General features: G+C 39.9%; 1 protein-coding gene across 1 annotated transcript in view; it reads right to left on the reverse strand.

Moving 5' to 3' along the window:
• Positions 1 to 115: 115 nt before the first annotated feature.
• The window catches only part of kat6b (K(lysine) acetyltransferase 6B), a 32,587-nt gene continuing 5,785 nt past the window's right edge, over positions 116 to 26,917 (reverse strand). Inside the window, 19 exon segments of the mRNA XM_046867615.1 lie at positions 116 to 3,617; positions 3,620 to 4,120; positions 4,280 to 4,571; positions 6,751 to 6,969; positions 7,612 to 7,771; positions 7,982 to 8,213; positions 8,887 to 8,980; positions 9,214 to 9,375; positions 9,950 to 10,091; positions 10,179 to 10,285; positions 10,377 to 10,498; positions 10,726 to 11,115; positions 11,118 to 11,650; positions 12,363 to 12,495; positions 12,985 to 13,066; positions 13,178 to 13,293; positions 14,058 to 14,166; positions 25,438 to 25,562; positions 25,565 to 26,311. Coding sequence (XP_046723571.1) covers positions 1,426 to 3,617; positions 3,620 to 4,120; positions 4,280 to 4,571; positions 6,751 to 6,969; positions 7,612 to 7,771; positions 7,982 to 8,213; positions 8,887 to 8,980; positions 9,214 to 9,375; positions 9,950 to 10,091; positions 10,179 to 10,285; positions 10,377 to 10,498; positions 10,726 to 11,115; positions 11,118 to 11,650; positions 12,363 to 12,495; positions 12,985 to 13,066; positions 13,178 to 13,293; positions 14,058 to 14,166; positions 25,438 to 25,562; positions 25,565 to 26,057 — 6,204 coding nt within the window. The 5' untranslated portion in view covers positions 26,058 to 26,311 and the 3' untranslated portion in view covers positions 116 to 1,425.

A 26,917-nucleotide genomic window follows, 5' to 3' on the forward strand; every position in this document is an offset into this window, starting at 1 on the left:
GAATCCAATTGCGACTCCTACGAATACTCCGTATTGGGGGTGGGGGGGGTACTGAAATGATGCAAGCATGAAGTAACAGCACACAGGAAACAAACAGTCCAGATCAGGGCTTAAGTCTGTCAGTGGCTCATCATAATTTATTTTCTGCTAAAATGTACAGCATTTAAGTGACTGACTAAAAAGGTAACTCATAAATACAGGACTGTTGCTCCATTAATTAGTATAGTCAGGATATCCCTCTTACATCAAACTGCCATTCTGTACAGGTACAAAGGCTACAAAATAAGCTATACAAACAGACACCAATACAATTTCTCTTTATACATGCCATCTGTTTTGTCTATTAACAAGGCTACTGTTCTACATTTCAGTAAAATATAAATCAGATGTTTTATAAAGATAAAAAAATTTACATGTGGAATGAAAATGCATGTTTAAAGGCATTTCATAAAAGACCAACTTTGGGAATAAATTGACAATTTTCTGAACTGCCCGGTGAAAGGTATTTTTTCCTCTTGCTCATTTTTCTCTCTTTTTTTCTTTTTTTTTTTTTGCATTCCCTTCCACTGATTTAGAATTCTACATGTACAAATACTGACATTTACTTCTCTATTTTGTCTGAAATTGCTTTAGTTTGTATAAAAACAAAGCTGCCTCAGGTAAAGAAACTTGTTAAAAAGTAACAAATTATACACAATTAGCAATAGAACCTTCGAAGCGGAACACCCAAAAACATGACAATGTTTTAAAATCTTTTCAGTATTAGAAACAACAAAAATATAGTTTCGTTTCTCCGTACATAAGAGGGAAACCTAACCAAGGCCATACATTTAATATAAAATTGCTTGCTTTTAAGCACAACACTGTACAGTACTACTTTGATGCACTGTCACTAACAAAGACATTATAGCATGCTAAAGTTTCACCTTACACTTAAAAAAATATATAAAAGTAGACTTACAATAATTTAAATAATATGAAGGCATGAGTACAGACTTGGAAACATAACCTTGCGATTGTTAAACAGGTACATTGAAAAGGCTTACAATGCAGGCACATTTAAAGGTTCCATGAAGCAAGTCCAAAAGAAAATAAAGGGAAAAAAATATATTTATATATATTTATATTTATATATAAACAATGCAATCAGAAACTGCAATGCAGTTTGAAGAGATTTACATTTAAATGTTACATTAAATTTTGATGATGTAAGGCTTCCCATAAATAGGGAAAAAGCTAAAGATTAGCCATTAAACACAACTTTTTTGCATTTTTACCAAGTGCTGGTTTTTAAAAATAAAACAAAAATAAAAATCCATAAAAGCAAACAATGTTGAAAATTAACCAAAAAAAAAATAAAACTACCTCAAGTCATCAAGCTGACTTTCATTTCCTGACCCTTTACAGATCAGGGGTTGTTAGCGATTATCGTCTCATATAAGGCCCATTTAAGGGTTGTTTGGACATGCCAGTGTTCACGTAACTGTGGTGACCCGCTGGACTGTACATCATATTGCCGTGCGGAGGAGCCTGCATGGGCTGCTGTGGGTAAGGCTGAGTACCCATCATGCCCATCTGCATAGAGTACTGTGGAGTTTGGTTCATGTAGGTTGTGCTGCCATGGTAACTCCCATTCATCATGGGCTGGGTCACTCTGTAAGTGTTCATTGCGTTAAGTGGCGCCATATTCACGTTCATCGAGTTCACATTGTAACCTGGAGCGGGCATGAGGTTCACGCCCATGTTCATGCGAGGTGCCATGGCTAGTGTCCTGCTTGGAGCCTGCATGGTTACGGCCTGTGCACTCCTGCCGTACATCTGCTGCTGGTGGTGGTGGTGAGGAGTCAGTGGCGCCGATTTAGAGCGAATCGATACAGGATGATGATGGTGATTCTTGGGTGCAATTTGTGTCTGCAGTCTTTGGGAGGGGGGCAAGTTCATGTTGGGCGTACCCATGTTGCGTTGCACCATCATTGGTGGAGGAGTCATGTTAGGGGGTGGAGTCATGGTTGCCTGCGTCTGAGGGCCTCCGCCTGTGACTGCGTGCGGAGGCTGAGACAGAGGCACCAGCGTGGGATTGTGTGGGCCGAGCTGTGAGGACAGTGAACCGTTGTTGTTAGTGTAAGATGTGATGGGATGAGAAGCAGAGTGGCTAAAAGGCAAGGAATGGTCCATAATTGTATTGGTAAGCTGCTGGAGCTTAGCCAGGCTGAAAGTAGCTGAGGGCTGAGTATGAGGCAATGGCGCCTGAGCATAGTGCCCACCTCCATACTCACTCTGGCCCATCCGCTCATAAAGCCCCAGATTGGTGGAGGGGTTGTTTGATTCAGGAAGGTCAGAGAGTTGCATGGGTGGAGGAAAGCTGCCAGGCATAGAGCAGTGAGACAGAGGCTGCTGGTGGTGCTGATGGTGTTGGTGTGGATGGTGATGGTGGAGGTGGTTGTGGGGGTGGCCATGGCTGTGCACATGCCCATGCCCGTGTCCGTGTCCATGTCCATGTCCATGTCCAGGGCCGTGCCCATGCCCAGGCTGCCTTTCTGGTACACAGCCTTGTGGGGATTTGACACTGCAACCCTGTGGCGAGCTCATGCTGTTCTGTTGGAGCATGCTGCAGGCGCCAGTATTGTTCACCACAGGGCCAGCCATCTGCTGGGACACAGCGCAGCTGCTCTGTCCATGGCTGCCACCGGAGGAAAGGTTGCCATAGGAACAGCTGCTCTGAGAAGAGGCGACTGCACTGGCTCCTGTGGCACAAATGCTGCCACCTAGCGTGGAGTCGTAACTGCTGGGATTCTCATAGTTTTCTGTCGTGCTTTCAATGCTTCCAAGGTCACTGAAGCCACTGTCCACCACCTGCTGCGAGTGGTCAGACACAGAAGGAACGTCCATCATTGGACTTGTCTCCATGTTATGTAGGGAGTGCACAGAGATTGCACCATGGTCTGGGCTAATCTGAGTGTAGCTGTTCTCTAGAATGGACACAGCTGGGCTATTAACAGACCGTACTGACTGACTTTGGTGCGAGTGAACAGAGGACAGTGGACTGCTGTGGTCTGACTGCTGGCAGTCATCTACTGGAGTCATTTGCGGACTCTGGTCCACATGCACATACCTCTGTAAGCTGCGGCAGGCCTCCTGAGTCTCTACACAGTCCTGGAAATGCCGCTCTTGATCAGCCTCCTGTGTTAGAGACTGAACCGCTTGGGCAGTTTCCATATCGATCTCTGGACAAATACTGTGGTCCTCCTTTATTGCAGGTGTCAAAGGACCAGCATCTTTTTGGTCAACATTCTGACTGTTCTCCTCCTCCTCTTCCTCCTCTTCCTCATCTGATTCAGAGTCAGGCTGATGGTCCGAGTCCACAGGGTTATCCTGCGCCTCCATGTTATCTAACCCACTGCCTGAAACCAGCTCTCCTGAAGCTTCTACAGATGGATCATGCTCATTCTCAACATTACAAGAGATTGGCTTGGGCTCAGAGTTATCTGAAAGCTCTTTCTCAAGTTCAAGTGTAGGGTCTTCCTTCCGAACCTCGCCAGAATCCACATGACCATCATCCTCATCATCTGCATCATGATCCTCCACATTAGAAGGCTCCAGTTCTTCATCTTCCTCTTCCTCATCATCACGTTCATCTGGGGCCTGGGGTTACTACATTTATGCTCCTCATCAGGCTCCTGGCTTTTTTCCTGTTCTGTACTTTCAGAGGACTGTTCATCACAGTTCATAGGAACTGATGGAGTTTCCTGGCTCATTGCATCACAAGGAGAAACAGCAACAAAATCAGGTTTATCCATAGCCTCCTCATCCTTGTGTTCCTCACTAGGTTCCTGTATTTCTGTGGTCAGGGGGTCTGAGTGCAGCTCTGGCTTCACAGACTCTGTTTCGTTCAGAAAAGCAGACTCTGAGCCATCAGGAACTGAAACCGGACTGTCCACTTGCTCCTCATCTTGTTCCTGCTCCACACTGACCATGGGTGTCTCAGGTGGTGTGTAGAGGTTGAGCTTAAATCCCATCTTTCTCTCTTTCTTTAGCCTCCATTTAGGAGGCCCTCGCTTCACTCCTTTGGGCCAGCCTTTTTTCCGCTTAACAGGCCGAGGATTGTCCTTTTTCACAGCATCTGTTTTGAAAAGAGAATTTATTGAGAGAGAGAGAGAGAGAGAGAGAGAGAGAGAGAGAGAGAGAGAGAGAGAGAGAGTCAGATTATGCCCTAGATTATCTTCAAGAAAGTGTGCAATTGTTTCCAATGAACAAAAATGCACAAAAAAAATTTAAATACCTTCAACTTGTTCTCTTTCCTGCTGATTAGAATGATTGTCATCTTGTCTTTCCTTCTTCCTTGGTCTACCAGGTCTGCGCACAACTGTTCTTAGACTGCTTTCCTCCTCTTCATCTTCCTCACTTCCTTCCCTCCTGAAGGAATGTCCTAGCTGGGGTGCAGGGCTTTCTACATCAGAGTTTTCAAAAGGCTCATCCAGCACTTCTGTTCTCTCCGAGATGGTTTCTGTGGTGACACTGCTGTTGATGCGCACTCTCCTTCTGCCCCTTTTCCTCCGCAGAGGACCGGCTCTCTGTAAAAAGTAAAAAAAAAAAAAAATCCACGGTGAACGTTGTGTTTAAAGCGGTAATTAAAGCGGGTAATTAAAGAGGTTGAATTAATATCTGTCTCAGGTGATTTGTTCATAAGTGGACAGTGAGGCAAATAGCCGTTCATCTGGTTTTGTCCCTCAAATGCTTTTTTAGTGACTACTTGTAATAAAGCACTCATTCACTTTAAAATCAGCTCTTGAAAGAATAATCCAACGGCAAAAACCGAAACAAATTGTTTATACTGGTGAGTGGTAACTCAATTAAACAGGTGCTTAGTTAATAAAAGCTTTACACTCACGGTTCAAAGGCAAACTGCGTGGCATTTTGTACAGATTTTGTCTCTTTATGCTTTCAACAACCACACAAATAAAAAGCAGCCCTTGGCTAGAGGAGAAGGAAGTAGAAACCAAAGTCAAATGCGAGTTGCAGACAAATTTAGTCACAGCTCAGCAGGAGCGTGGGTATAAACTGTCAGAGTTCAAGTTTAAAAACAGTCAGTCCTAATCCACACTAACGTTTGCCCTGCAGGCAATTTAACGTCCTAGCAATATTGGAACTTTATGCTGCTTATTTGTTTTGTATGAATCTTACATCACTACAGACGCATTGCTCATTAACCTGTAGAGAAGTTACATATCTTTATAGGAGAAAACCTGACACTACAGCAACTGGTCCAAATATTCTTCCTAACAGTGTGCCTGTGTTGTTAAACCTTCTCTTTATTTTTTATTCCTTGTGTTGCTCACTATTTGATCTTACAGCTTCAATGTCAAATACTATCCAGTGGTAAAATAAAGTTTGCTTTAACTGGGTGCCTGCCAGTAGAAAAGGGGAAAATAGGGAGAAATTCCCTTCTGCATTTAATACTGCTCAACATCAAGACCATCATCAAACTTATTCAAAAGCAGCTTTGTGATATTTGTTAATGAAGCAGGATAGAAAATGCCATATTCAGCACATTTACACCAAGAACCTTTTAACAACATTATGAAACAGCCGTGAATTCTTTAAGCTTACAGTCACGAATTATTAACTATGAGAAAACAAAAAAATATTTGAGTAAATTTTTTTTTTTTTTTTTAATGATTAACGACTTTATAGTAAGAAAAAGCAACCAGTATACAAAGAAAATCAACCCCAAACAAAGTTAGAGAGAAAGTATGAAATGCCACCTGTTGAACATACAACAGTGTGACTTGGCACTTTCAAAAGTAGGCTGGTCACGTGATTAAAAAAAAAAAAGGGATGAACTTGTATCAATGTCGTGAGTATGCAGTTTTGATGCAGTGCCTTTCATACAGTAAATGTACTACAGACAAGTGGTCTGATGGACCAGATCACAAGACACATTTGGCTCTGTTCACACCTGTATCTTGTTTATAACAAACTTATGAAATAGCATCTCGTTGGAGACTGTGGGAGAAATGACTATTTGCACAAGTACAAGTTAAAGAGCGAGGACAAAGTTTGTTAGACAGTTCACAAGAGGCATGCGGATTTTCTTTCCAAATTGACCTCAATGCACTCTTAACCAAAAAGCAGAGGTTTGGATGAAGACGATACAGTTAAGGATGATGCTAAACATAGGGAAGCGTGACCACATTCTGAATGGCATGCCTCATGATCTAAATGCAAAGCTCCATCAGTCAGACCACAGTAACTGAGCCATAAGCCATTCAATTGGAAAGCTCTGCCTGCATGAAACCCCAAATGAGAGCAAGAAGGGACCCAGGTGACCACATCGCCCTCAAAACGTATTCTTTACGGGACTTGGCTGACTCTGAGGAGACATTCTGGGGTTTGCTAATCCTACTGCAGATATCTCAACATTTTATAAAAAACAGGGTTTTGTTTTAATGAGGACACGTTTACTTGATTCACAAACCGATCTAAAATGTAATATTGCCTAAACACAACTGAATGGAAAACTAAACTGGCTCTTGTGAACAAAATAAATAAATGGCTAGACTATTTCCCAAATAAACAGACGAACATTTCTCATTCCAAGAGTGTCTATTCACAGAAAATATTTATGCCTGAACATATGAGGCAATGCTGCTTAGTCAATACCACAGCTGGTGTACACCATAAAAAGCAGTGTCTAGCGGAACGCATCGGCTTGATGACATTAACAGGGATTCCCCATGGTTGAATGATTACCTTTCGCTTGAGCCCTGGTGTAGACTGGGATCGGACTGAAGTATCGTCATCGCTGCTGCTATCCTCACTGACCTCCAAGTCTCTCTCAATAGTGCTAGTCAGCACTGGCTCTGGGTTCCTTCTGGTGTAGCTGCTCTTGGTAAGAGGAGGTATTCTGCTGCTTATCAATCGGACTTGCTTCTCAGTGGTCAAGTCGCTGCGGGCCGCAAGGTTGGCTTTCTAGTGTTCATAAAGATGTACAAACAGGAGTGTACATTAGCGTTTCTGCCAAGAGTTCACCTCCCGATTAGTCAGCGACCTAACAGCATTTATCTTGGCGGAATTCATTTTAATGACCAGGGTTGTTAATGTAGAGTTCCGATCTGGGCTGATCAGAAAGCTCTGTGGCGGTCATCTATGAACTCTAAACTCCAGCGCAGCATAGTAAGTGACCCAGAGTTATCAGCTAAATTGTGTTACACAACAATAACACGCATGCATTATCTGCACATAATGAAGCCATACTCTTACAATGCATTTCAGACAAGGTTGGGGGGGCGATCAAAGAATAAAGTCATATAGTCAACAGACCACACAGTAACTGACAACACTGGATCAGGCAACGGTTTTTAGTTTGAGTTATGGACAAAAATATATCCCACATCAGTTCTGAATTTGTTATAACAGGTCAATTTAAATAAAACTACTTTTAAGCCAAGCCAGACAAAACATAGTCCGAACCACCAAAGTATTGCTTTTTGTAGTGAGGAAAAAAAATAACTAAATTGCCAGCAGTTAATGCTACACCTCCAATAACAACAGCGATGTTAAAATAATAAACAACTCATAAAACAAAACCGAGGCAGTGATACCAATATCTACCTCTGCTCCTAATCGGTACTGGCCCTCTGAGGCCTTCCTGTAGACTGATCTAGTCGGAGTCCAGACGAGACAGTCAGGGTCGACCTCATAAGGACGGGGTTTCTCTCGAAGCCTTGACATATGCTTCTGGATCGTCTGATGCTTCCGAATGATCACAAATCTACACAAGAGGACAAAACCACGAGCTGAGTGAAAATTCAACACAGTCAAAACACATGGCAAGCCACATAACAGCTGTAATAAGCACAAGCTCCAGTTCACCACAGTAGCTTAAAGGCTGATGTTGTGTGAATATGACTTGATCTATGTACTAGAGAAAAGCCTGTCAAATACTGTGTGTGAAAAAAGACAGCAAGGGAGGCAAACCTACCTGCCATCCTGCACATCAATCATGTTGAGCTGCTGGAGTGTGGTGGCAATGTCATGTGGACACATGCCTGTGGCTTTGCTCATTCCCTTGATGCTCACACTCTTATCCGGGTGATTGTGCATGTACTCAAGTATGACACTTTTCCAATACGCCAAGTAGGACAGACGACCCAGATCTGATAGAGGCTTCTCTGGGGAACCGGCCTGGCCCTCCCGCCTGGAGAGTAAGTAACCTGGCAAGAAATAGGAAAAGAGAGGAATAAAGAGAGAAATGTCAGGAAATCTGATATCAAGACTAGTCTGACACTGTAAATACGACATGTTGCTTCATCTCCAGAACAATCTACATTTATTTCTCAAAACCTCATGTTTCAAATTTAAAAGCTTTGCAGCCTCCTGCAGGCACTCTGTGTCCCACACTCCACAGAATGCATCAATGCTAGCCTGCAAAGAGCTGAGAGCTCCCCCGAATCAGGCTGTGGTGACTAAACAAAGAGAGATGGAGCTGATTAAAGAGCTGCTTTAACTACGATTAGACAGTGAGAGCTGACCTCACGTGGTACTCTTTAATTAGCAACCATCAACTTCATTAATATGGCCACCTGGGAGAGGTTCTCAAAAGAGAGCCACAGGGTGCTCACACCTCAGTTTCATCCTTAGCTACAACAGAATGATTGTACAGCGACATGGCACTAATAGATATTAACCGTTTACAGAAATTTTTCATTTTCGTCTTTGAAAACCAACAAGCAGCAACCCACACTGCTAGTCAAATGTTTGCTGAAGAAAGGCTTTTATAATCTTTTAATTATTCACATATATTGCCTTTTGGCTGTATCTGTGTGCACAAAGCACAAGTGTTAGTTTATGTTAGTTAACTTCTGAAATACAGCAAGTACGACTTACTGAAATCAATGAGGAACCTCCCAAATCCTTGCCTTTGGTACTGGGGCATGATCATTATGCAGGAGACATTGTACTTCTGCTGGCAAAGCTTTTCCTGAGGGAGGAAGAAATAGATAGTGTATGTCAGAACACTGCCAACGCAGGCAATTCACTGCACCTGCCGCTGTCCTCGACTGAACCAAGATAAACATGCAGAGAGAATGCCACTGTTCTCAGATTCAGAAAAACATGGACAGGCATTATTGGTCAGGGCACAGCAAAAATGGATTAGAAACATAGCACCTCACCAGTTATATATAAAAGCTTTATTTTCAAAAATAATAATACCTTTGAGAAGTATCCTATAAGATGGCAACCTTTTTCATCATTTTGTGTTAGAACATAGAAAAGGAAAGGTTCCACATCATAGTATAGCGTCTTGTGGTCAAGAAAAAGCTTCGCAAGCAAACAGAGATTTTGGCAGAATATTTTGCTTACATTTCCATCAACCTGAAAAAGGAAAAGAAAAGCAAAGACTTAATACATTAACAAAAGCATCGCCTTGAAAAACAGAAAAAAAAAAAAAAGACGAGTTTTGTTTAACTCTAACACATTTAATTTCTAACACTGACTTAATATACATAAAAAAAACCCTTTTAATTCAATAGCAAAGTACAAAATTAGAGAAATATCTGAATTAAAGGGCTTTATGTGCTGTTAGACACTTCAAATGTTTTTCATTATCAACATCTGGAAAACAAGACAGCAAATACTCCCAAGCTGAATTACAAATTCTAATTTATGTTGATTGCAGGCCCTGCAAGCATCTATGGATTTCAGTCCGTCTTTAAAGCATCTTTCTAAGTGCTTAAAATGTGCCTGGTTGATTAATAGCAAATGTTAACCAAAATTAGTTAATGCAGGCAGATCAGGTTGCAATCCAGGCTCTGGGGGGGGTCCTGTCAGATCATTGCCCTTCATTTACAGATACAGTACTCCATCCAGTACAGCTAATGAACATTTGATTAAATTAAGATGCACACTCCTAAGAGACTGCACACCACACTGAAGATTCTCAACTGACCTCAAACACAGAAAGGTTATCTTTTCTGTAGATCTCATTAGCTGGCGGGTGAAACCAGCCACACTTCTTTAAATGTCTTTGCAGAATGTCCTGGCTTTTCATGTACTTCAGGCAGAACTCGCAGAGATACAACTTCTGTAATCTGAGGAATAGATTGAAACCATATTTAAGTAATGCAGATACTACTCTGCTGAAGTGTGAGCCGTCTAACACAGAACCGGGTAATTACCTTAAGTATTCTGGAGGATATGGTGAAGAGTACCATGTCTGTATTTCATATTTTCCAAACTCTATGAGTGATGGTCCGTGATCACCACTGCTTACAAGTTCAGTCCTCTGTTAGTGAAGCAAAAACCATTATTTAACTAATTAAGCAAATAATTAAAAAAACATGTATACAACAATGTTTACATAAGACTCTGTTCACCTTTGTGGTGAGCTCCTGGGTATGCTTGAACATCTTAATGTCCTCTTCCGTTACTTGGTCACTGGAAGAGGGTAACCTTGTTTCCTGAACTTCTCTTTTTAGGAATCGCAATGAATTTAAGACTAGAATAGTAAAAATTAAAAATGGACAATTATTATCAAAATCATCATGATACAACATATAAAAAGCAGAATAAAAGAATAATTGGTGTATTTTTACTGCCATTGAAAACCAGGAAAAGCAGTGCATTTCTCCACACACACGCACACACAGCAGGGTTTTTCATTATTCATTTAAAAAACAAAACAACAAAAAAAATAATAAGCCTTAGCCAACACCACCTGCTTACCGTGATTTTGGTCAGACCATGTGCCATGGTTTCGTCCATGTGTCAAGCTGCTCCTTCCTGGCGTGGGGCTGCCCCTCTGCGGTGATGATTTAAACCTAAACCTGCTTAACAGCCTGTGCTTCTTCAGGAAGGGGGCCCGCCTAAAATGAAGAGGTGTCTTAAATGGCCTTCCTCTCTTAGGTGGCCAGCCGGAGTCCGAGCATGATACATGTGCTAGCTTGCTACTGAACCCTTCAATGGGCTTATTACCATGAAGCTGCAAAGGCGTTGTGGGTGAGGAGGAAGTGTCCCGGGGGCATTGGCCTCTTTTAGGTGGTGCATAGCTGGGCAGTCCTTTCTGTCGGGACTGTCCCTGAGTTGCGTAGATGTGAGACAGTCCATCAAATAGACCTTTAGCTGGTTGCTGCTTGCAAGACTACTAAGCGAGGGGCCACTCGACTGGGATGAGGAGCTTTGGGGAGAATCAGACTGACTGGGATTCAGGGATGTCTGGCTGTGTCCTGATAAAGAACAGGGGGTAGAGAGTGCATTACATAGGGCAGTTATCCTTTGGCTGGTGCCTGTCACTGCTGAGGAATGAGGATCGCACAGGCGTTTCCGGTAAGTCCGTTTGTTAGGCCTATGTGATTCAGAAGACGTGGCTGAGTCAGCACGCATTCGTCGGCCCAAAGGAGAGGGCGTGAAAAATCTCGAGAGGCCATCGATGAGACTTTTGGTTTTTTTGTTGTACGGAGGCAGTGTGGGTGAGGAAGTGAGAGAAGCCGGGGTGGACGTAAGAGGAATACCGAGGCTCAAGCGGCTCTGCAGGTCTGTGCTGTACGAGACCGTGCTGGATATGTGTGAAGTGCAGGCTGATCTCTTAGGACCTCGACTGTGTTCCTCTCTCTTACACAGCTCAAGGGTTCGTGCAACACCACTGTCAGACCTGCAAGAGTACATCCATAGAGTAAAATCCACTGCAAAACAACAGCAACTGTTCAAAAACAATAAAAGTGTGAGTCTTAAACATCAAACAGCTCACATCATTCTATTAAAAGAACAGATCAGATTCATGATACAACATTTACTGTCTGTCAGTATTTCCAACTATGTGCAGCTAGAGACCCATTTAACTGGGTGGAGGGGAGCCCACTTTAGTACAGAACAATTTCAGACATTTAAAACCAGCACAATAAAAGTTGTCTTTTTTCTTATTTTTGAGCCAGAGAGCTTTATTGTATTCCTGAGTTCTTCAATGACATTTACAGGCTCACTTCTTTTACTACTTTTCAGAACTGTAACTATTAAAACACATACACCCATGGGGTCCCCACTTTGATAACCATGATACTACTGCTCCATAAGCTGATTCACACTGGGTGCTTCAAATGCAACTGTTAGCATACCCTCGAAGGCTCGGCGCACATACCATGGTTAAAAATAGAACAGAATAAAATGCCCCTGGCTAAAAGTACACTGTTAACAACCTATAACTAAAGATGGTGTCCTAAGAGTGCTAGAGAAATGAGCGTGGCTGAAAAGGCTTTTATCTTCAAGAAAAAGGTCACACATTAGCAAGATGGAAAACAAGTGTTATAACCCTAAGCATCAAACTAAGAACAAAAGCAAAGAAAAGTGAGAGAAATATTTTATCATACATTATTTGATGTGCAAAATTTTTCCTCGGCCTTCCTGGCTTTGCATATCGCCTCCTGATCTGCGCTGCTGTTTTGTGCAGCAGTCGTTTTTCCTCCTGCTCCTTTGGCCTGCATACTTGGCAGATCCACATTCCTAGGGGAAAGCCAAGAAAAAGGGAGGAAAGAAAAAAAAAAAACCAGAGGGAGAAAGACAAAGGAGAAAAATAAGAGCACAGGCTTATAGTTAAAGATCATAAAAAATTACTGAAACAATTCTTGAAAGAAAGAAAGAAAACGTTCTGCTGGCAAATGGATTAATTTCTCTCCATGAGGAAGTTTATAAGTAGTATAACAAACAGAATATTTTTATATTTAGCCAACTTAAAATTAATACTAAACGGTTGGTCTGAATCTACAGAGGAAAATCTGATGGGGGATAAAGGAGAAATAAAGCTCTATTTCAATCTTATTTAGCCAGAAAGCTCTGAATAAACTGGCACTTTAAAGCTTTACTGTTTGAATGTGAGTGCGCTCACTTAACAAGCAGTGGGAGTGCAGAACTCCTAACATATCAGGCATGAATGGCGTTTGATGTTTTCTACTCAAAGCAAAAACGAGCAATTTGGAGAAAAGCCTCTCGTACCTTTTGGCATTCTGGAGAGTGGGGGGTCACAGCACTCCATGTGAAACCCCCGATCGCAGGAGTCACAGAACAGCATCTCATCCTACAGACAATGACAGTTAAAGTTTAAGTGCAAAAACAAGTGGAAGCTTATTGACATGGATAAAAAGCTAATAAATAAGACTTCCACAACCGAGAACATAATCATACTTACAGCATTTTTCCCCTGAACTTGACAGGAACTGCAAGTTTTACATTCGATGCATTGCCATCGTAACGCCTTGACGTTTGCAGTCAAATCGGCAGAAAACTTCAGGCAGGTTGGATGGCCTTTGGAAAGAAAGAGAGGCACTTCATACTAAGTAGTCTACATTTAGTTTTTAACTTTGTTTTATTAAAAATTGGTAGAGAAACTAAAAAAAAAATTATAGCAATAATAAAAAGTACTCAATCATGCATTTCAATACAGTTTAAGTCTCTAAAAAGCCATGTCACTTTCAGTGTGTGATGGAAGATAACCTAACCTTAAATAATTGCACATGATTAAACAACGCAGAGTTGTGTGTGAGGCCTTGGTGAGACTGGTGTGCAAATGCACAGTATTATCAAACACTTCTGAGTAGGTAATTAAAGATAATTTGATCTTAACGAGGCAGAAACATTGCGTAATGGCAATCAATCCATTACAGTCATGTAAAGGCATGTCTGCATAGATCTCAAAGGGACTGCAGGCCAGCTGTGTTTTACAGTGCAAGCATAGTTTCTGTACTTTCATAAATACTTATTGAATACCTCCCATGCTGCTACCTTAAACCTCGGCCATAAAAACGTCAAAACAAGCAGGGACCCTCAAGGCTTTTCAAAATAATTGTTCAATGCAAATTACTACACAAAAGAGTAGGTAGTTTATCAGCCAGGAACTTGGCAATTCAGATTGTGAGAGAAAAAAAAAAAAAAGCATGCAGGTGACCAAAATGACATGGAAAAACATGTTAACTACTAAAGAGTGTTCCCTTTGCTCCGCCCGTAATTACAGTTAAAGATCACTTTCACTGCTTGTACTCATCAAAAACCTATTAAAATAAAGGTCTTACCACTGCTCCCACAGTCTGCACACGACAGCAGTTCTTCTGCAGTCTTATCTCGATTAGACTCCTTTGTGCCCAAACAGAAGCTGCATATAGGTATTGGGTCGGCTCGGGGCTAGAGACAAAAAGAAATGGATACAGAGATACAGTTTTTGATTAGCACTTATTTATTCTGGGTTCTTTTGTGCATTTCAAATACCTTCAGGAAATTCTGTGCGCTGTACATTTACATACAAACACACTTGTTTCGAAAAACGTACATGTGCTAAAATATAAAAGCAAATTAGCTGTGGGAGATGCTGAAAATGTCAAATGCCAAAGCTGAAGTGCAATTTAAATTCTCATGTAAATCAGATCCACGTTTAAGCCTTATAACAGTCTAAATCAACCGGCGCAAAAATTCTGGGTATTGAACACTGTAGATGCTGAGCATTATGAATAATAATGTAGTGTAGTGACGTTTTAAACTACATTGAAATAAAAGAAAGGATTATATATAATGGAACTTTAAACACAAAAGGTTGAACTGTATTATTACTGAGATAAAGAGGTTTAAATAAATAAATAAATAAAAATGCCAAGTGATTAATAAGTCGTTTCATGACCAGTACCAATGCTTTTTTTTCCAGCTTCAGCATGCAATGTATTAACTTTGTAAAATATGTAAAGCATGTAAAGCTGTAAACACAGTGCTGCCCTTCATGTGAATACTTATTTAACTGAGGTATCCTGTGGCATCCTAACTGTTTGGAGGCTGGAGGTTTTTTATAATATGAGCACCTGCGTGAATTAATACACATTTAGTGGCATCCTACAGTGCGAGTCCTATCAAAAACATCCTATCCTTGTGATGTTTTTCAACATCATGACAGATCAAGTGGTGCAAGTCAGGTAATACGATTCTGCTCATCATTCAGTGTTCAACAGTTCTTTGAAAGACATTACTGCTAGAGCTGGTTTCTCTGAGAACTGGCTTATCACAAGAAGTGTGTTTTAATTAGTATACCATTACTGTCTTATGAATAGCGCTAGGCAATGTTGAACTTGAAGGTTAAGTCAATGTCAAATATTTTAACATCATTGCTAGATACAATTTGGTAAATTATGCACAGCACCTTCTAGGTATTACAGAACACAAAACCACACCATTCTTATATAGCCTCAAACCTTTTCTTTCCCATCCATCCTCTACACCAGTTTTAAAAAAAAAAAAAAAAAAAAAAAAAAAAAGAATCGTCCCCCAATCCTGGAAACCAATAGACACAGGTGGGAAATAAAAATCTCCTGAGACACTATGTCAGAAGTTGAGAGCAAACATTCAGTTCCTTTCTCTCCCAGAAGGCTTTTCAGCAAGAGGCAGACCAATCCATCAGGGGACTATAAACGAGATACTGATCAAGCTTCTGAATTACACACCACCAAGTCCAATGCTGGGCTGCCATCTCTGGAGATGCAGGCAGCCTGAGCTTCCTGCTGTGCAGTATTTAGCCTATTAATATCAACTGTGTTCTGGTGAGAGATCTGTGGAGAGTAATGCAAGCCTAATTGTTTAATGCAACAGGCAACCAACTCCCTTAGAGATCTATTAATAAACCTGGCAGATCAGACATTTTCAGATGGGTTATGAATAACCAGGCTGGTTTTTCATTCAAGTGACAGCTGAGGCGATGTAATCGATGCTCCCTCAACGGGACATGCCCTATTTCATACAAGTGAAGAGTGTTTAGTCGACAGAAATTAATCTTTATTCATTGTTGTAAAAGCTTATCCGTCCCTGTGGGCTTGCATGAAAATCAAAATACACACAGAATAAACCTAACAGGGATATTACACATAGCTGTAATCTTTCACTAAAGGCCAAGCACACATTATGCACAATTTAAAGCGCACAAAAGTATAAACGCAGCTTTGCGAGGGTACAGAAAAAGTAACGTGTACGACTGCCATCCCGATCAATACGAATGGAGACACAAATCATAGAAAACGTTACAGCACTTTGGTTGAAGCATGTGTATAAATGTAAATTAGTGCGACATACTAAAGCATGTAAACGTGTATCAATCAACTGAAATGGGAAATTAAACTATATAACGTTGAGTAATGCAGATGTATGTCTACTCTTATAATCAACGAATATTTCAATTTGTATTTTATGTTGCTATCGGACACAATCAGACACTGATACAGTATATACTTTGTGCTGATTAGACTATTGGCATACACTATTGAATATGGCATGTATGCAGCATTCTGTAGAATTTCAGAAAGCATGTCACTGCATGTCGTACTCTATGCATGTGTATGTAAAAATTTAATTTTAACTTGAATATTCAGCTGGGAACCAGGTTAACCACACCCCCACACAAAAAGGAAACACTGATTAATACAAGTTCTACTTCATACAATGCCAAAGACTGAGACTTCCAAATATGTTGCCTAATGAGTTGCCTGAACAAGGCTGTCTACTTTCTGTCTACGTCTCTGAGAGAACCGACTTTTTAGAGTGACCACTGAGAAATGCTTTCTTCTCTATGAAACAGGTGCCAGTTTACCAGAAGAAATGAGACGCTGCTAAAAACTGGAAATACTCTCAGATACAGCAAATTTAAATTTAGCACTGTTGTGCTAACACAAGCGCTGCAATAGGGTTTTTTTTTTTAATAAGTGAATTTTTGATTGTCAACTAATCTAGTGATTATTTTGTACTGCAAGGAAAGAAAACAAAAAAAAAAACTATTGAAAACAAGTGACAGAAATTGTATATAAATGGAACATCCTTTAAATGGATTTTTGTTTCTGTTCCCTTTCCATCTCTCTAAACTGCAATAAAATCCATAGCCTACGCACAGACATGTGACCTAAGCAACCATGTGAACAAGAGATAATTAAGACAGACTGAACCGATCTCCTTAAAACTATGACCTTTCTTGCAGCATTTTTTTTTCCTGCTTAGTTTTATTCTGGCATGGTCAAATCAGTGAATCTGTTAAGCTCGTCATGAAATTTATGCACGATCGGAAAAGAAAGACTATAAAATTTCGGGTCTAGTACATCATTATCTACTTACCAAGTATGAGCTTTGGTTTCAAATGTTCCTGCATCATTTAGGCCATGCCACTGCCACAGTCTACTTGTGTTTTTATGAGCGGAAAATTTTTTAACATTTAAGTCTTATATTCGATAACCGCCCTCTCATCGCCCGAGTTTTGCATGATGGGCGATTACTTCATCGAGTATCAGGCAGCTTTACTCTTTTACGCAGGCAGTAAATGAGTAAATTACATATTTTCCTTGAAATATTAGTGCAAGACTTGATAATTCCGATCATGTCTAACCCCTTTTATTTCGTGTTTGATCCGGTCGCCTCTGGCTAGTTATGATACGAGAGTTAGAAAACGGTCACGTGTACTGATTCTTCAGCTTATTAAAATGGAAAATAAATCTGTGTTTAAAGTCATACTGCACCTCTTTAAATTTGTGGTATCGGTACTGCACAGTGTTATATGGTGCAAATAAACTGAAGTGAGCTGTGCCATGTGTTAACTCTTAAAAGGTAGGACAGTTTTCTATGCAAGAAACACAATAAGACAGCAAATCTTTAAACTGTTACACATTCATACCTTCCTTTATTCTCATGGTGCGGTTTGTGCAACAGTTCACACGCTCCATGAACGTGCAATCCAACTGGTCTCTCAACAGCACAGGGAATTTCGCAGAGAGGTCATGTTTAGTTATCTACATTATAAAAATCATGCTTGTGCCACCACATTGGTTCCACCCACTTAAACAAACACCAATCATCATTACCAGATATGGAGAGGCAGGCGCACTGACCTCATCACACATTAAATGGGACTTGTGAGAACTCACTGAGCCACAAAGGCCTTGAATATGATTCCTGGACGAGCTAACTAAACTAAGGCTACATTTGGATGATTTCTGCTGAAAGCTACCGGATACAGAATCGCATGCCATACACCACAATCTCTGGAAAAGCAGTTGCAGTGCTGCAGCTAGAAGTTCAGCAAGATCCCTGTTGAACTGAGCCACACGGAGGGCACATTCTCTGATGCAACAGCTGACTAGCCTGAAGTCACTTTACAGATCAGAACCAGAAACAGGATGCCATCATAAGGCAACTGTGTACCTTCCCCATGTTCGTTTCTTTTTTTGGCATTAGCTCTAATTATGTTAAGTAGATCCAATAGTTTGCCAGGACACACAAGATCCTAACAGCTGCACATGCTCATTGTGTATTGATCTGTCTAAGCTTCACTTCACTCATTATCCGATAGTCCATTAATTACTTCAACCGTATTTATTTACGTTTATCAACTTTGGGTGTTGTACCTAATTTCCTCAGAAATTACTACAATTTTAAAATCTGAAATGCTGAAATATTGTCCATATTAATAAAATTGTCAAAATGAAATGTTTAAGTGTAAACTCTCAGAACCATTTACCCACATTACAAACCCTATAGCACACAAACCCACATCAACAATATATTACACTCGAAATAAATGAGCCTGTGTAATTCCACATCAATGTTTTTATAAATTAACATGGTCAGATAATCAACGGATCTTCACATCCCTAGTTTCTAACATGGTTTAGCAAAACTACAAAAATTACTTCAGAATTTCAGAGTGTGCGCAATTTGCTTTTAAGGCATACAACCAGCAATCTTGAATCCAAGCAATAATCAAAAATTGAAGAGCTGCCTAAGGGGAAATGGTGAATCATTGGCTTTTACATCGGCCTCTTATTAAAACCCACGCTTTTATAAATGACACTTCAGAGGAGTAAGATTTCACAGCTGCTGCTCTGAAGAAGGAATTAAAGCGGAGCTCTAAACACTGAATACAGAAGGCTGATAACTTATGACAGACACATACACAGTCACTGCTCTAAACAGCTCAGACTGCTAAACATTTATATTCAGTGCAAAGTTCACAAAAAGACCAAAAGAGGAAAGCAGTGAAGAAGCATGCGGAACAAATAGTAGCACTACATGCTGTAGCTTTATTAGACACTGATGCAAGCCACTGCTCTGGTGGAAAACAAATGAATGAAGTGATCCATATGTTTATTCTTTGAGATGTACATGAAAGTTCCATGGAAACTTTCACCAACAAAAGAGATCCTGAGTGACAGCAGACTGCATCATGAGGTTTGCATTTTTTAGCCAGCTCAGATGGTTTTTGAATGACCTGTCCTCAATCAGTGTGGAGCCGCTACCCTAGTGCGAGCGCTTTTATTTTTTGGAGCTAGGCGTGTTAGTTTTATTTTTTTCCCCCCTACCCATGATCTCCACTCTGTAGAACAATCAAAGAAAACAGCAATTTATTTTTTTAACAAATACATTTTAAACATTGAAGTATTCTTTACGGGGCAGGTCCAAAAATTCTAAAGGAATATGTAAATATACCCTCACACTTGCAGACTCCCAGTCTTGTGCCTATACTGACTTCCTCTTGGTAACCATGACGATTCTCTGCACATGTCTGTTGCTTAGTTATGTGAAACATCAAAAGCAAGATGGTAGCTTGCTTTAAGACAAGTTGTGTCCTGTCGTACAGAGTAATGTCTATTGTTCAAGCTAACTGAAGGCTTTCGCTGCAAAGAGTGTCAGTGGATCTGATCAAAAAAACATGTCAAATCCATCTCTGTACATCTTTATAAATGTCTAAAGATCTAATCCTTTGTGACAAGAATGCAAAAGACACTTCCTGAGGATAATTGAAGAACAAAGTCAACTTGTTTAAAGACTTAATGCCATTTAAACAGTTGAGTCCATTTCAATAGCAGGGTTGTTACGCCTTGTTGCTTAAATGTTTTAAAAGTAAACATGCACGAGCTTGGTCATGTTGAGCAACACATTAAAGCACAGGTAAAGACAACTTTCTATGCTGGCCATCAAGAACAATAAAAGGTATGATAAGTGGGGGGATGAATGCGTTGGGACAAGCTCTTAAATAGACCTTTTTTAGGTTTTGAAAACAAGGTTCTACTGTGTGAATGTTCTGTTACATTTGCTTTTTATTTTTTATAATAAAAAAGTCAAAGACTGAACTTTTAGCTTTTATTTTACCACTGAGATTTATCTGAAACAAAAATGTTGATATTCTGAGTATTTGGCTGAACATTATTATCAGCTTTTCCATTATTCAGTGAGCCAGGTGATCAGGTCCCTTTGCAAATGTTAAATAACTGTTAGGGGGAAAAAAGCTGCCAAAAACAGTTAAAGCTAGCACTACTACTGCACTCACAATGAAAATACACAGTAAGGCAGTTTAGCTCAAACATTTATTTAACACTTAACAAAATATCAGCTAGTTGATCTAATTTCATTGGCCACAAGGACTGAGCGTTTTGGACAAGAGTTTAAAAAGAAATGTATTTTTTTGTAAAATGATTCAACTCAAATATATAAAATGTATATAGGTTTAATTAAAAAGATTTTTTTTCCAAAAAGATTGCAGAAAGTAAAGGCAGCTTATACCTTGTCCTGACAAATCTCACATAGACCGTCAGTGAGCATCAACAGGGCCAAAGGAAACCAACTTTGTCTCCCACATAAAACACAGGATTGTTTTATTTATCTTAATATAAAATTCTGAGATTATAGAGCAGATAGAAGACTGGGACTGCACCCAAATGATGTTCTGGCTCCAACGCAGCTATAATACCAGCAATAAATGGTACCGACCTTATAAAGCATGAGAATGTCTCATGGCTCACTGTGAGAGAGGAATGTAGAGCAGATATGGTCTCTTCCTGACCCAGGTCTTGTCCCATTACATTTTCCAACTACTCCATTAGCTCATCCAAGCTTCAACAGCACAAGAATTAACAAGGTCTAGAGGCCTATTACATTACCATTACTTGATCCAGGTTACACTGCCTGAGGATAAAGCACACTATTGTATTAGATGCTTGAGCCAGTTTAGTGACATTAACACGAACAATTTCACAACCTGTAACTGGGGCTGACTTTCTTCTACACATTACACCATGTTTACATAAGAATAGTGAAAAGGAAGAAATGCGATTGTGGGACAGTGCTGATGCAGGAAATTGGGAAGGTTATAGCTCAGTGGTTAAGGCATTTGACTCTGGATCGGAAGATCAAATACCAGCACCACCAAGCTGCTACAGCTGGGCCCTTAAACAAGGCCCCGTAATCCACAACTGCTCAGTTGTAAGTCTCTCTGGATAAGGGCGTCTGCTAAATGCCATAAATGTAATTGTAATAAAATGGCTTGATTTGCATAGGTTTTTATTTTACTAGACAAGAGTCAGGTATGACGCTCCTGTCTTGAAGCTTTGCACATGTTAACTAATATTAGTTGTCAGACATTCGTTTATAGAGAAATTATAAAGCATTGCTTAATTGGAAATAGTTACAGGTCAACAAACTAAATGGTCTGAGACACAACACTGAACTGGGCAAAGTACGACAACCAGTTCACCCCCACAACCCTCCTTATAATGGATGCCTTAGAGCAGCTGGTGATGCGGTCAATAAACATGATTCATACACATTACATATGCTTAAAAAGAGAACTACATAGATCAAACCCATTTGTGTTTGTGCATCAACAACGAAACCACAACATAAACACTGAAGTACCACCTGACAGACAGAACAAAACAGAAGATTACATAAGTACAAGTAACTGAAACCTTTTTCTAAACCTTACACTTATACAACTATAGAGCAACAGCTTAGCTTCATTTCCTTTCAGTCTGATAGTCAGACCTTCATTTTCTGAAGCTTATGCTTGTTTGAAATTCTGTATATTACATGAAATAAAGCATTCGTTTCCTGCTGCTAGGCTTCTATTATAACTGAATTTTGAAGGTTTCTGTTCTTGCACAAGTACATAGAAATGTCACAATAACTGTGATACATGCGCTGTACGTAAATGCTTTAAATTAGATAATGTCCTAAGGTACAATATGTATGAGATCAAGTAAAGGGGGAAATAAATCTCCAGCTCACTGAATTATAGCAAAAAATTGTTTATTCCAAACATAATTCAATAAATTGCAATGATGAAACTTTTTTTTAATAAATTAAAAACTCCAGTTACTTCAATCAGTAATCTGAAAGGTAAATGAAAATCATAAAGAGCGGCACTTTTTACATTTATTTCAGTTGTTAAGGTTTTAAAGTGTGAAACCCAGAAGACAAACAGCTCATAAAGCTAAAGAGTAAATGTGGAGTATAAACATGTTTTCGAAGAATCTTCAGAGCTTCTCAATCAGGTTTTTAAAATCACAGTACCTACATACCTACACTAGTTTATCTGCTAATTAAGTGCATGGTTAAATTTAATTACCAAGAAGAACTCTTACATTGTGACCATTAATCCTATTCAGTGTGCTTATAAAATGTTTGACTGCGTCCCACAGCTATACAATGCACTGGGTAATATTTATGAGTGTTCTCTCTAATTATTATAGTATCTTAAGTGCACAATACAAATCATACCTATCTTTAGCCACATGACAAATCTGAAGGTCATAGCAATGTGTTTAATTGTATGGTCAAGTCTTAACTGTGGTTTATGCTCTTAAAAAAACAAGTTGAAACTTAAATGGAGTGCTACATTCAGAAATAACAGTCTTAAAATAATAAAACGCATTGCTTTCAACAACTGTGCATCGAAGCACACAATTCAAAACCATTAAAGCAATTTTCTATTAGACAATGCAGCTCAGTTTGGGAAATTACCCATAAACCTCCATGCAGACAAACTTTCCACCACTTAGCAAACTGAACTAGTGCCGTACTAAAGTGCACAACATGCTTAAGCCAGCACATTAGAAACACCTGCTTTCATAGGTAGAGTTACACAAATGTGACACAAACAAACATGGGCAGAAAACACAGCCCTGCATTCACTTTTGTTGGTAAGAGAGAAAGAGGGAGTAAACAAAAACAAACAAAAGCTTGACTAAATCACCAGCCCTGTAACAGCACAATAACAAAGAAATAAAGATAAAGATGCTGATCGTCTGTCTCAATTACATCATTTGATATTAGTTGCCCTCATCTGAAATCTCCTCAATTACCGCTCTATTGTGCACATGCTTTTGATACGCGTAAGCAAAATCTGTGATTGCGTAAAAAATAAAAAAATAAAGAAACTTAAGAAAAACTGCTTTCATCTGTTTGAAATAAAACAATGTCTGGTGAGTGACAGTCTGAAATTATACACATCCAATTAAACAGTGTGGAAAGTAAGAAGCACGCAGTGCTGGCAGTGTGTGAAACAAAACTCTTCATGGAGGTGGTGTTTTGCATACTTATGTAAACTAATGAAAAGATATATGATTTTGAGGGATTAAATAATTATGTAAGGACATTGTTTAACAGACTAATACTATATATAGTAATACTATAAAAAATTTGATACAATAAAATCAAAATAAACAGCTGATGTAATAAGTTTTATTGGGAATCCAGAATTATCTTTCTCAACATAAATCAGGTCTAGACCTAAGGTCTGCTCATGCTTGCCAGAAATCTGATTACTTGATGCCCAAGCCTCAATAATGCATTGTGTAACAAGTAGAGCTATTATGGTAGCCACAGCTGCAAATCAGTGGCCCAGGACTCTACAAAAACACTTCCCCCAAACTGATATAATCAGGTTTACTTTAACAGACTTTCATTCAATTACTCCGTTTCATGCAAGAGTTTTAAGAATGTTTAAAAGGAAACCAGCCAAGAGATCTAATATACCTTCATCACTACAAAATCTGATCCAGCCAGCAAATGGCACGAAAGGGGCCAGGTTTGGCCCCTCTCCTTTCTCAAATTTTAACCCCTAGCAGCATATGATAAAGAGGCCTGGAGCAGCTGCACACTGACCAGTCCCCAAGCACACAATTAACAACAAAAGAGCCCTTTTAACGCATTGAGCTAATCAGCGGCCGGCCCACCACTGCCGACTCCCTAAACCATCTGCGAGATGGCAGACCTTCTCCCTGATTGTGGAAAAAAAAAAAAGAGGACTGGCACTATGCTATCATGTCCTAGTGTCAATGAAAAACACATCGCTTAGCAACAGTCAAGCCCCCGCGCCTGGAAACCAAAAGCTTTTGCTTTCAATGAACAACTCAACAAGGAGCAGATGAGGGAATGTGCTCCAAGATTTGATTAACAAATGGCCTCCCATTGTTAGTAACCCATAGCAAAAAATGAGCACTAAGAACCAGGGCCAGGCTAAACACAACTTAAATGACCAGCAAGATCAGAACAGCTTTAAATAACAATCCCCCGATGTTCTAATAGTTTAATATTCAGTTTAATCAAGAAGGAAAGGGGAAAAAAAAAAAAAAAAAAAATGAATACCACTTTAACCACAGTTGGATAAAGTCATTCTACATATTACAGCCATGTTAAACTGGTGACACTTGAGACCTGCTAAATTAAAGCACAAAAACCTGAAATGATCACGCTGGAAATATTAAATAACGGAAAATTATAAATCTAATAATTATGGTCTAATGAATAATGAAATTGCTACAACTTTGAATTAATCAATAAAACAGCAGGCAGACGAGTCGTACACCGCTTTTAACTCTCCAATGAGGATTTGCTAGGATTTCCAAAGGCTTAGTTTACATAAATCAAAGCTCTGAGCATCATTCAAACTGAATAACGATCCCATACTGTGATCTTCATAGCAATCCAACCAAATACTCAACATCCCTCTTTCTAAATTAACCTCATGTGTTTCATATTACAAAATATGGATTGGATCGCAATACGTCTAATCTGAGCCGTTCCAGATCTGTATCAGATCAATGCATCCTTAATTTCATACAAGAGTTGCATTCCGTTCCATTGGTCCAGTCTAAGAACTTGCATGAAACGAAACACAACTAAATGTTTTTAGTCATAACGCTGGTTTGCCTCTACAAGCAGAGACATGCAACAGCCCCCATAACATCAGTGCTCATTGTCAAATACAACTTGTTCTACATATACACATAGTATGAAGCTGAGGAAGCAACAGTTTTGTCAAAGTAGTAACAACAAATATAACCATCGCAGTGATGTTCAATTCCAGCCATGTGGACCACCTGCCCTGTACATTTCTAACTCGATGCTTAAACCTTTAACTAATTGTAAAACTCACTATGAGCTGGTTGAGCTGTTTGTGGTAAAAAATAAATAAATAAAAAAAATATAAATAAAACAAATTGCAGACACATCCACTATTCAATACTCATCACACATGAAAGATGAAAATTTGCTTTCATTCCTTGAGCTTGAGAAAATACTAGATACCTCAACTAGAACAAGCTTCTGTAAAGGCAAAAATATCTTGCACAAAACAACCAACAGTATTAGTTATATCCATACCTGATCTCTCTCATGTGGTAGAAGAGTTACAGGTGGGAGATCCAGCGCCAGTCCAATGCTGCTCCTGAAGCAGGTCTTTCCACCTGCACTACCGGTTCTCATTCTGTAAAGAGGCCCATCCTTAGCAGCCTCCCATTATTCACAGCACGCTTAGCAGCCAGCCTTAGCCTCTGCTGGAACCTGGGGTTAGCCACCACATTGGCCAGGTCATCCTGGCTCCTTAAGAAGCGCAATATGTTCCTCAGAGACGAGCCAGAAGGGATCCCAAGACCCTCAATAGCCCTCCTGAGGACCTTATTCCAATCCAGATGTCGCAGATCTCCTGCAGGTATCGGAGATCCCACTGACAAGGGAACTGGGCCTCCGGGCCTGATTGCTGCAATCCTCCCTGGGTTATCCGGATCTTTGTATGAAGCACAACCTTTGCTAGTGACCTTAAGGATTGATCCATCCTTTACAGCTAGCTCCAACTGCTGCAGTACAGTACTCTTGTCTAGTCCGTGCAAAGTCGATACAGCATGGCAAATTCGCTCCTCCGAAGGCCGCTGCTTCTGCCTTTTAATCTTCTGAATAGCCTCAAGAATCCACTCTGTGTACAGGGGATTGGCCAGTTTCACCATGGTGAAATTTTTTGGTGCATTAAGGCATAATCCATGAATACATTCCTTCTCTTTATGAGCAAACAATATGCATCCACAAGCAAAAGTCAGCCATCAGTAGGCCATGGTTTGCAAGATTACGGACAGAACTCGAACTCCTGATGCCAGGCTGTCTCTACATTTCCTCGAAAATTCCCGCAGTCAAAAACACACTTTGTAAATCCAGGCAAAGTTTTTCCCTTGCAAAGTTCTTGCAAACTCCACGTGAGTGAAACCTGAAAGAGAGAAATAGCTGATTTACAAACAGTCAAACATGCATGCATATGTTTAGTGAAGGGTAGACATTTCAACAACGCAGCTCAGACCTGGTATGAGCAACTGTCTTTGGTGGACAGTGTTAAATACAAGTCTAAACTGGGTTGAAATCATCTTGTGACTCCATCACTCAGACCATTTGCACAAGTGGCCAGATTACTGTGAACAGCTGTGTGTCCAAGTGTGTCCTCAACATCAAGTCCAATGACAAAACCAGTAGCTGTTTTTCCTATATACATTGTAGTAGTACAATCATTTTAAGTGTTCTGGTCCTCACGTACTGTACTAAAATCTCATTCAGCTTTCCTTCTCAAAATTTGTCCTAACTTGCCCTGTGCCTTCCAACAGCTGTACAATCTTAAACTGTCTATTCTACAAAAAAAGATGTAGTATAAATTACTGTATGCCAGGCACAAGCAGATTTTGTATCCAGGCTATGCTTTTTTTTCTTCCCCATTTGCAGTTTGCCTAGAGGACAAGGTTGTTCAGTAACATCAAAAAGTATAAACCTGACTCCCTAATGACTTCTGCCAAACTCAAGTTCACGTGCAGTGCACGTTTAATGC

Source organism: Silurus meridionalis, chromosome 2 (genome assembly GCF_014805685.1).
Source record: "Silurus meridionalis isolate SWU-2019-XX chromosome 2, ASM1480568v1, whole genome shotgun sequence".
NCBI classification, from domain to species: domain Eukaryota; kingdom Metazoa; phylum Chordata; class Actinopteri; order Siluriformes; family Siluridae; genus Silurus; species Silurus meridionalis.